General features: G+C 62.8%; 2 protein-coding genes across 4 annotated transcripts; one reads left to right on the top strand and one right to left on the bottom strand.

Annotated features, from left to right (window-relative positions):
• Window positions 1-1624: 1624 nt before the first annotated feature.
• On the top strand, window positions 1625-4055 carry POLR2H (RNA polymerase II, I and III subunit H). The gene is made up of 5 exons (XM_085069167.1): window positions 1625-1784; window positions 2126-2209; window positions 2899-2992; window positions 3340-3423; window positions 3548-4055. Exons 1-5 carry the CDS (start codon window positions 1712-1714, stop codon window positions 3663-3665), a joined length of 453 nt encoding a protein of 150 aa, XP_084925293.1. The 5' UTR covers window positions 1625-1711; the 3' UTR covers window positions 3666-4055.
• A 325-nt stretch (window positions 4056-4380) lies between these two features.
• Window positions 4381-7921, bottom strand: THPO (thrombopoietin). Of its 3 annotated transcripts, none has more exons than XM_085069164.1 (6): window positions 7694-7921; window positions 6378-6832; window positions 5450-6183; window positions 5278-5364; window positions 4909-5073; window positions 4381-4810 (listed from the first exon to the last, which is right to left on the bottom strand). In XM_085069164.1, the coding sequence occupies exons 3-6, from the start codon at window positions 5693-5695 to the stop codon at window positions 4628-4630; spliced, it is 681 nt and encodes a 226-aa protein (XP_084925290.1). In that variant the 5' UTR covers window positions 5696-6183; window positions 6378-6832; window positions 7694-7921; the 3' UTR covers window positions 4381-4627. The 3 variants fall into 3 exon arrangements, with proteins under 3 accessions (XP_084925290.1, XP_084925292.1, XP_084925291.1); XM_085069166.1 differs by having other exon boundaries at window positions 5450-5577; window positions 7694-7913; XM_085069165.1 differs by lacking the exons at window positions 6378-6832; window positions 7694-7921 and having other exon boundaries at window positions 5450-6358.
• Window positions 7922-10922: the final 3001 nt, after the last annotated feature.

The following is a 10922-nucleotide window of genomic DNA, read 5'->3' on the forward strand; positions in this document are numbered from 1 at the left end:
TGTGGTAGGACTCCCTCCGTTCCAGCACACCCTGGGGGTATCCTGCCATGATCGGTGTGTTGCTGCCACCCCCTGGCAACCTGCACAGCCCCGTGTGTCCCCCACAGCCCCTCGAGCAGGGTTGTCCAGGTTCCCAACAGCCCAGTCCTGCACCCCAGACAAGCGGACAGGGGCACCCGTGGTGCAGGTTGCCAGGGGGGCGTAGGGACTCTGGGCAGGGGTCTCCACCCCGCACCTTGCGCCAGAGGGGAGCCTGTCCATGGCCCCCACAGTCTGGAAGAGACCAGGCTTGTGCCCCTCCCCTAGCCAGAGTGGGCAGAGTGGGGAGGGGGCTGCGGGGCTTGGGGGCGTCGCCCGCCCAGGCGATGATTAGAAGAAGCCGAGGTTCCGTCCCAGCGCATTAAAACTGTCCCCGCTGAGTGCCACCGCCGCAGGGTGACCCCTCCGTGAACCGCCCACGCCCCCCCGATGGGCCACCAGCCCCCTCGCCCCAGCACCCCCCTTCACGCTAGTGTCCCCGCTGCGTGTCACCACACTGTCCCGTTCCGCTGCCTGCGCCTCAGGCATGCGTGAGGATGCGCTGGCACCGTGTCACGGAGGGGACATGCCATGGAGAGGTCACACCTGTGTGGGTCTGGGCACCACAGGCATCTTGTGAGAGGCCTCCCGGTGCGGATGCTGGGGCACCTGGGCCCTGGGTACCACCCCGGACCACGACCTGGAGATGTCTGGCTCCCGGGCACATCATGGGCTATGTCCCCACGCAGCCATCTCGTTGCAGGCATAAGGGTCACGCACGGGGAGCCATATCCCATAGATGTCCCCGCTCACGATCTCGTGGTCCGTAGGGAGATGGTGGCAGCGACGCACACATGGCGCCGTGCCACCCGCCCTCCCCAGTCCCCATCACACCGGGACACCTGCCCGCTCCACCAGCCCACATCTGGGCGGGCACACGCTGCCCAAACCAGGTGCAGGGTCCCCACTGCCACGTCCCTTCTGAACCAGGGAAACATTGGCTCAGGCAGGCTGGTGGGGGCACTCGGGGAAGGAGGGGACAGGGCTGAACTCTTGAACCCGCACCGGCAGCTCCCGACCAGATGCCAGGCATGGAGCACCCCGTGGCGCCCGACGTGTGAGCCGCCCGCGGCCGTGCCAGAACCCCCTGCTCCCCTCACGGTTCATCGGCAGGACACGGGGGACGGAGTCACACGTCCCTCCCCGCCGTGGCTGCCGTGGGAGGAGGAAGAAACCGGTAGGGGCTGCAGCCCCGAGGCCCATCGCCGGCTGAGTCCGAGCAGCTCATCACACCGATGTCCAGCTGCGATCGGAGGGCACGGGTGAAGCCGCTCTGTCCCGTGCGGCGAGGGTGGGACGCGACCTGCGAAAGCCCCGCGGGACATCCCAGACCCCCGGGGACATCCCGGAGCCCTCCCGGGACACGCCGTGGCCGCCGCGAGGGGGCGCTGCCGTGCCCGCTCCGTGCCGCTCCATCCGCGGCCTCGCAGCGCCCCCTGCCGGCCCCGCGCGGGAGGGAAGGGGCGGGGCACGAGGGCGGCGCGCGCTCCCGCGAGCCCGGCGGTCCTGGCAGCGAGGTGGCCCCGCCCACCCTGAAGCCGCTTCCGCCCCGCCGCGGCGCTGCGGTTGCGTCATCGGTGTGCGGCGGGCGGGAGCGGCGCCGGCAGCGGGGTCGGGGCGCGGAGCCGCCGCCATGGCCGGGATCCTCTTCGAGGACATCTTCGACGTGAAGGACATCGACCCAGAGGGCAAGAAGTTCGACCGCGGTGAGCTGGGCTCCGGACAGCCTCTCCCGGTACCCCGTCCGCCCCTCCCGCCGGTGCTGGCCCATGCGCTCCATCCCTGCGCAGCCCCTCCGCGTGTTGCCGCCCCAGGGCTCCCCCAGCCCGGCCACTGTGCCCCCACACCCCGCCGGGCCCGCTGCCTTGCATTCCCCGCCCCACCGTGTTTCTCTCCCTGCCTCTGCACACCTCCCTCACCTCCCGGGCTCTGCCATCCATCCCCAAACCCATCCGGAAGCGGCTTGGGTGCCAGCCCGAGGCCCTGTGCCCGCCCAGCCGGCGGGGGTTTTCTCTGTCCTGGCCCCTGACTCTGCTGCTCTCCCCAGTGTCGCGCCTGCACTGCGAGAGTGAGTCCTTCAAGATGGATCTCATCCTGGACGTGAACATCCAGATCTACCCCGTGGACCTCGGTAAGCCATCGGGCTGCTGGCACAGGGTGGTGTCAGCTGGGGTGGGCGAGGTTAGAGAGGATGGAGCCAGGAATTGCTGTGATCAAGGAATAAGCTGCCTCAGGTTTCCTTGGGCCCCTGTGCTGTCCCCAGGTCACAGGTAGTTTTGGGCACTCCCAGTGTGCTGGGGCTGAGCTGGGTTCTGGCTCACCTCCCTGTGTGTATTTGGGCTCAGCTGTGTCCCTTTCCCCACAGATGCTGTCTGGGGAAGCTGCCTCAGCTGGTGATAATCAGGTTTTAAGGGAGATCTCCTGAAATTAACTCTGCAGCTAAATACACTAAACGTGTGCAAAACAGAATATTACCATCAGTGAAGCACAGAAGGGCTGGAACTGATGCTGCAGGGTGTAATGTACCTGCCCTCTGGGAATTGCCCAGTGAATACCTAGTTGTGTCCCATGAAAGCACCAGCAGTGGTGGCTTTGTGGCTCTGGTTTCCTCCGTGATGTGGGGAACAAGGAGACACAGGATCCAGTGTGACCTTTGACATGTTCCCCACAGTCCTGTTGGAGAACTGGCAGCATGGGCAGGACTTATTTAGTACCCCCTGCTAGGGTGACCCTTTGCCACCACCCTGAGTTCTGGCTGAGTCTGCTACTGCTCTGGTTGTGCTCTCACTGTTCTCACTGCTCCTCTGGCCTCCGTCACAGGGGACAAATTCCGCCTGGTCATTGCCAGCACCTTGTATGAGGATGGCACCCTGGACGACGGCGAGTACAACCCCACAGATGACCGGCCATCCAGGTACAGGGCCCTGCTGCCCAAATGAGCATGGACAAGGGAAAAGGTGAAGTGCTGAGGTTAAATGTCTATGGTTAGACATTAAGAGGAATTTCTTCACAGAAGGGGTAATTAAACATTGGAATGGGCTGCACAGGGAGGTGATGGACTCACTGTCCATGGAAGTGTTTAAGGAAAGGCTGGATATGGTACTTGTGCTGTGGTCTAGTTGACGAGGGGGCGTTCAGTCATAGGTTGGACTTGACCTCAGAGGTCTTTTCCAATTTAATTGACTCTGTGACTGTGAGGACACTGAGCTGAGGGAACAGCCAAGTTTGATTCCTCACTGACCTCAGGCTGTGCTGTTGCAGGGCAGACCAGTTTGAGTATGTGATGTACGGCAAGGTGTACCGAATTGAGGGGGACGAGACCTCCACGGAGGCTGCCACACGCCTGTGAGTGCTTTTTGGGGGAAAGGGGGGAGTGGGACAGTGCCCTGGGGTGGTGTGGGTGGCACTGGGATCTCAGGTCAGGTCTCCCATGGGATTCTCTGCTCTGACTGCTTTTCTCCGACCCCAGCTCTGCCTACGTGTCCTACGGGGGGCTGCTGATGCGGCTGCAGGGAGACGCAAACAACCTGCACGGGTTTGAGGTGGACTCTCGTGTTTATCTGCTGATGAAGAAGTTGGCCTTCTAGATACCTCTGTGGGCTGCCCCACAGACATGCTGTTGGAGCCCTGAGACCCCACATTCTGCCCCGGCATCCATGCTGCCTGACCTCTTCAGAGCTGGGGAGGAGGGAGCAGACCCCCTCCTCATCCCAGTGTCTTCTGGCTCCTGCTGGGATCCACAGCTCCGTTTGCAAGGAGAGAGGTGCCTGGCATCTGAGTGGACACCATGCTGGGTACTCTAGTCTTGCCTGATGGCATCTGCTCACCTCCACCTACCTGTGCTCAACAGCCCTGGCTCTGACCAGGAACAGACAGACTGGGACAGCTGCCTGCCCGCGTCAGGACTGGGGACCGTTCCATCAGGAACCATCCTGAGGCAGGCTGCCCTGGTTTTGATTAAACTGGGATGTTTTCTACACCTGGCTCTGCTTGCTGAGAGACGAGGCTGGCAGGGAGTGGATACACCTGCACATGGGGGGAAGGGGACCCTGCCACTATGAGGAGTCCAAATCTGCCCCGGGCTCTTCTCCTCACTCCGGACACGGAGTGTGCTGGGGCTGGGAGAGGCAGGTGGGTGCAGAGAGGAGGAGTGGCAGCTCAGGCCCTGCACAGGGCCGTGCCGGGGGATGCTGCAGCGCTGGTGGCTGCCACAGGAGGGAGCGGGCGCCGGGCAGAACTGGGAGCATGTCCCAGAGGAGCTGGCTCCTGCCCCGGGCCTGGGCACAAGAACATGCACAACCCTTTAGAAAAATAGCTCTTTAATCGAAAAGCATTCACAGTAGAGGTGCCTGCCTGGGTGGGAGCAGGGCCTGTGCCTGCTGGCACGTGAGTGTCACTGTTTGCTTCCATGGGCGTCACGGTCAACAAAGACTTGAGAAACAGGTCCCAGTCCTTTCCCTGTGGGCATCTTCCTGGGCACCCAGAGCACAGCTTAGTGTCCAGCAGGATTGCTCCAACGTCACACTGGGGGTGAACCCTGTGTGCATCCTCAGCAGGCACCACATGGGTGGTCTCTGCTGTCCCCCTGTCCTTGCTTGCACAAGACCTTGGCCAGGTCGTGGAAGAAGAAGCGCAGCTTGCCCTGTACCAGCTGCCGGTAGGTGAGGAAGATGCTGGTGATGTGGGTCTGCTCCATGGAGTGTGGGGAGCAGCTGGGCTCCCAGTGTCCTGCCTGAGGGGCGAGAGTGGGACAGACGGGTGACAAACAGTTGCACCCAGCCCAGTTGGCACCTGTGCCAACATGGTCTGGCTCATGTGGGGAGGTCTCACCTCCCAGCTGAAGGTCTGCAGGAGCAGGAAGAAGGTGTTGGCATGTCGGTAAAGCTGGCTCAGCTGCCTGGCACCGCACTCCTCGCTCACCTGGCCCTGAGCCCCTGCCGCAGCACCCACCAGCAGGGCCAGGTCACACAGGATCTCCCGCCGCTTGGTCTCATTCTGGGGGAGCAGACAGTGACTGCCAGGGCCTTGTTCCTTCCTGTGCCCACCTTAGGTCTGGATGGAGTTCTGTACCCTCCCTGTGCTACCAGCTATGCCTACAAGCATCTTGTTCAGCATTTCTGGTGCTTGTGCCAACCCAAGGTTCCTTCACCAGTCCTGTTGGCACACAGGTGCCAGCACCCTCCTCCCAGCCCCTCTCACCGATTTGGATTTCCACTGCTGGAAAGTGAAGTCCACCAAGGGCAGTACTGCAGGGCAGCTGAGTGCAGGCAATGCCTGGCATTGGCCCTAGTGAGCAGAGATGTCAAGGTGAGATGCCAGGAGCTGTGCATGTCTCCCTGCCCTTGGGTTTTGTGGGGGACTGTATCCTCACCACTCTCGTTTCCATATCCTTGGCCTCCATGATGTACTTCTGGATGAGCCTGTTGTCACAGACCAACCGTGTTGGGCTGGCACGGTCCTCTTTCACGTGCAGGAGGAAGGATGTGAGGAGGAGCAGTCCTGGAGGAGATGGGGTTGCCTTGTGCACTGTGCCACCTCCCTGGGCATTGCCAGCCCAGAACCATACCTGCAAGGGCAAGTCCTCTCCCCAGCCCATTGGTGGCCTTGATGGCCCCATGGTGGGGGTGCAGGGGGAGGTCTGAGGCTGGCAAAGGCCTGGTGCTGCTCTCCAGTCAGCCAGCGAGGCGCGCCCCGTGCTCACTGGGGAGAGACGGGGTTTCTGCGCCAGTGGTATGTGCCAAGGGGCTGCACGGCCATGTCTCTGCCAGGTTTTTCAGCCCTGCTCCAGGCAAGGAAGCAGGGCTGTACTCCCTGTGCAGACCAGGGCCAGCCCTCTGGATCCCTGCCAAGAGCAGCTCCAGGCGTCATGTGCACTTAGGGGAATCCCGGCCTGCAGTGTCCCACAGGGAACATCTGCTCCTTGCTGCTGCCCTGGCTGAGTGCTCCCCTGCCGGAGCTGCCTTCCCCAGTGCCGCTGGCACACTGCTGTGCCAAGCAACTGCCCATCCTGCCAACTTCTGCAAAGGCCCTCTGTGCATCCTCCTGCCTCGCTGCCTGTGCTGGCACTACACCTGTCCCCAAAAGCCCTCAGCGCAGCCAGTTTCCCTAGGATGGGCATGGAAAGATGCTCAGTCGCCCTCGCATGCTGGCAGTGGCCAAGTCCAACCAGTCCAGAGCCACCCTTGGGGGTTGATGCCCATCTGTGGGATTCATCATGCAGGGAACGCTCTGGCTGTGGGGCCACCATATCCACTGTCCCTTCCTGCGCACCCCAGTCCCCCCTTTAGCCACGCACTCACTGTTCAGCTCCATGCTCGGCTGGGGGCTTCGGCCCTGCATCTTCCACCCTGGGGCCAGCAGCTGCTCCCTGGCTCCCACCCCCTTCCATGGAGGGCGGTGGTGGCGCGGGCTCCCCGCGAGCCGCCCAGCCGGGACGGAGTGCCCGAGGCCGGGAACGGCCCCGGAACGGCACGGCGCGGCTCTGCGGCTCCGGCCTGGCCGCCCAGCCGAGGCAGCACGATTTCCTGTTGTGTCGCCGCTGACCTTCAAGCAAAATCGCAGCAGGGGCCCCGGGCCCGGGGGACGGCTTCCTGCCTCCGGCCGCTTCCTCCCTTGGCTCGGGGCGCGGGAAGGGCGTCCCTGGGCGCCCTCCGTGGCTGCTCACCTGCCCCCTGGCCTGAGCGCTCGGCTCCCGGTGCCTCAGTTGTCAGCGCCTCAGCTGTGCGTGTCCAGGGGGAGAGGGTGGCCCTGGTACCTGCAGAAGGGATGGCGTCAGCGACCCCGCTGGAGAGCCCCAGGGAATATGAGGCGTAATGGGGTCCTGCTCCCAGCTGTGGCAGCCAGGTATGAAAGCAACCAAAAATCCTCTCCCAGAGGTGGACTTCATCGCTGGTGACCCTTGCCCAGTCAGACCCCATCCCTAGTGACCCTCACTCAGCGGTGTGCTCTGACCCCTGCATCCATCACCCAGAGGTGACTCAGGGAGCTGGAGATCCCCGGGATGGTTGTGGTGCATGGGATCCCTCTGAGCTGGGGAGGGTGATGGATCACAGGGGTCTGGCTGGTGCATGGTCCCGAGGCTTTTTCACCAGGGGTATTGGCTGGGAGTGGGGTGGGTGAGGCACTCACAGATGCCCCCTCTCTGGGTAGGACAAGCACCAGGAACCTGTTCAGCACCATGCCCTGGCATGGCTATGACATTCCCCAGCAAAGTCAGGCCTTGCTGGGCACTGTGGCAGGGGGTGCACATCCATACCCATATGTACATGTGTGTGTCCCCATACTGCACACGTGTACACACCCCACGTGCACCCTCAAGCCTACGTGTACACGTGTGCAATTTCCTGGCACGCATCAGGACGTGCGCTCAGATAACCCAGCAGCCCCCCACACGCTTCCCTTCGGGGGACACCCCGCTCCCAGCCCACATCCTCTCGCTCACGGTCTCCCTGCCTTTCCTTCTCACACCCCTGCTCTCGCACACTGTCGCACGTTCCCACCCCTGTCCCTGTGGACAGCAGTTCCCGGCAGCGTCTGGCCGGGTGACAACAGTCAAAGTAAACACCCCAGCGCCGCTCCACCTGTCCCATGCCCTGCTCAGCCCACAACAGCCCACCTTGCAGGGTGCCTGGATGGGGGTGTCCAGCGGGTACCACGGCTCCAGGGATGAGACTGGCAGCCCGGCTCGCCTGGGCACAGCTGGCAGCAACGGGACCCGTTAGTACAGGGGTCAAACACCTCCAGGCTTCCCCAGCAGGGCCGTGGCTCGTCTGCGGACGTGACAAGCTGCAATCATGCCTGTCATCACGCCCATCAGCACCCTCAGCCCCTCTGCCAGCGCTGGCCTCGGGCCGGCCACCCGCCCCATGTCAGTCCCTGCCATGGCCCCACCATGCCCATTCCCTGTCCTTCCCGGGGTGCAAAGTCATTAGCAATGCCAGGCTGGAGAGCTGCGGTGCCCTGCATTCCTTCTCGATTAGGCAAACAAACCCAGGGGAAACTGGACAGCAACTGGAAACTGGAAGTCTAATGGACCCCCATGGGCATCCTAAGGTGCCCACAATAGTCCCTTTGCTCCAAAATACTCCTTTTCAACAATGCCAGAAGCTGGCAGGCAGCGTAAGCCTGTGCCCGTGGGCAGACTGGTATTCCTCTGCTGCAAAGGGCAATGCCAGCATTTACTGCCCGTGCCAGGGGGCAGAGGAGGATGCGGGGGAGAGCCCCTGCTGCTGGCCCCAGCCCGATCCCACTGATGTTGCGTGCTGTAGAGGGAGAGTGTGGGGGCAGTGAGTGAGGCACAGGGACCCCAGAGGGACACGGGGGCTCCGGCCAGGCAACCAGGACTCTGGCAGGGGACAGGAAGCCAGGTGGGGGCCGCGGGGCTGCACAGCTGGCCGGATCACGGTGCCAAGTTTCCCACCTCTCCTTACAGGGTGCAAAGTGCTGGGAATCCCGCTGCAGGGACAGCCGTTCGCACCCACTTTGCCAAGGTGCTGAAGACAGCAGGAGGTGCCAGGAGTCAGCGAAGGGGGGGGAAGAGGAGGAAGAAGCCGGAGTGTGGGGGAGAGACCGTGGATCGCTGGCACAGCTGCTGTCCCCGCAGGCCACCCAGATGTGCTCGATGGGCACCCCCAGGATGTCAGTGCAAGCATGGGAAGCAAACCTGGCCTTCCAGGGGCAGGGATAGGGGTCCCAGCCCCCTTTGAAGCCCCCATAAAAGGGTCCGGCGTAAAGGAAAGAGAAAGTCAAAGGAACAAAGAGAGCGGCTAATCCCGGCGAGAGCAAACAGCCCCGTTTGCTCAGGGCACAGCTGGCTCCGGGGCCAGGGAAAGGAGCACAGCGGGGCTCTACGGGTGCCAAGCAGCGGGGGACCCTCTACCCGGGCTACTCCTCCCCGAGCACGGGCAGTCCCAGGGAGCAGGGTCCCTCCTGGACCCTCCGGGCTTATTTTCTACATATGCAAATTGCCAATAAACATCCGTGGGCAAAATCCTACTCCTCGCACAACCTGGTCCTTGCAATGCTCCCAGACAGCCGTCCCAGGAGAACACCCACGCTGCCGGGTAAAGGGACCTGCAAGGGGCACCTCGGTAGGGATGCTGCAGCCTTGGATGAAGGATGGCAGAGTTTTACCTTTCCCAATTCCCAGCAAGCCACATGCTGCCCAGCACCTCAGCACAAAGCCCTGCGTGCTGCCCAGAGGATGTCCTTGCAAACCTTCCTTGCTTTGGGCAAGAGCACCTTGTGCCAGTGGCTCTGCTGGCATCTGGGGCGATTCCACTGTGCCTCCTCTGCCATCCTGCTTCTCAGCCGAGCTCCCCACCCCAATGCAGGGCACGGAGTGTGCTGGGAGGGCACCTTGTCCCTCTGCCTCCATCCCATGGAGAGGCGAAGGGGTTAATGCCAGGCAGCCGAGCCGCAGGTGGGCGCAAGAATGAAATTCCTTCTCGCTGTCCTGCGAAGTCTGGGCACAAATATTTGCCTGCATGTCCGGTGGGGAGGGGGGGAGACCACCATCGCTTCTGGGAGTTTGCTAATCCCCATGCCAAACAAGGCCTCCACATGCCCCACATGGCCCCCACCTTCCTCCTGCTGGGGTCACCCCGCCAAGGCTTTGAAGAGAGGACATTTGGGGTCAGGGGGACACCAGCACCTTTGGGTGCTCCTATGAGCAGGGAGCTCTGTGGGGTCGACAGGGCACTGATAGCAGGTATCTTGTTCAGGGACACTGCAGAGATCTGTTTGGCATGGCAGATGACACTGTTTTGGGGTCTCCATTCCGCTCCCCGAGCCGTGGCCACCACAGTGGGATGGGACAAAGGCGAGAGCCCCAGCCACCCCCACAATGTCAGCAATGCACCCTCCATAATAAATTTCCCGTGTTCACTGACAGAAAACAGCCGCTCTCCCCGCCTCCATCGCCCCCCCAAACTGCATCCCTCTTCTGTACCTGCCACCCCCAAAATTGTCTACACCGCCAGACTCCCCTGGCCTTCATCTGGGATGGCCCAGCCCTGCAAGTCGCCTACCAGTTGAGCAAATATTGCCGGAACGGCTGTAATCCCTGTGTCCAACGTGAATTATGAGATATTTCCACCCATTACGACAGCCCCCCCCACCCCGCCGCGTGTGTGTGAGGCCGGGGGGATTAGACAAGGCACAAGCCGCACTCGGCACAAAGCTCTGGGGAGGCTGCCGGCTCTCTGCGCCCCACAACGGGGCGGGGCAGTCCAGGGGGGCTGTTTTTATGGAGAGGGGTTGCCCCACGTGCCTTCCCGGCTCCGGACTCATGCCTGGAGGGAGTGTTGGGGTGCCCAGAAGGCAGTGGGAAGCTGTGGAAAGGGGGGCCCAGGGCATGCAGTTTCACCACGACCCCATCCCCGGGGAGCAGAGTCTCCTTCCTGTCGCCCTGAGCCAGGCTCATGTTCAAAGCCGCGAGCAGACAGCAGCTAATGAGGGCAGACAATGGGAGCTGCGTGGGACAGAGCACGGGCGAGGGCCTGCTGAGACGCCCCCACACCAGGCATGGCACAGCCTTGGCACCACAACCCTCTGGAATCCTCCACGGGACCCTCACTGCTGGGCAGAGCACACCCCCATGAAGCCCCGGTGGAACTGCAGGCTATTCTGCAGGGCACTGTTGGGGCATCCCACCTGCGCTTTGCTGTGATGGGAGACACTCCATGGGACCACCACCTCCCCACCGGGGACAAGCCAGTGCCCACCCTCGGCAGAGGTGGTGGAGGGGTGAAGGTGCCAGGCTTGAGGTTGCCCATGACCAGCTGCCTCCATCCCGGTACAGCTCCAGCTGCCCACAGCTGGCAGCCCCGTTGGGGATGTGCCGG

Source organism: Lichenostomus cassidix, chromosome 9 (genome assembly GCF_008360975.1).
Source record: "Lichenostomus cassidix isolate B80296 chromosome 9, HeHo_3.0, whole genome shotgun sequence".
In the NCBI taxonomy this organism is placed as follows: domain Eukaryota; kingdom Metazoa; phylum Chordata; class Aves; order Passeriformes; family Meliphagidae; genus Lichenostomus; species Lichenostomus cassidix.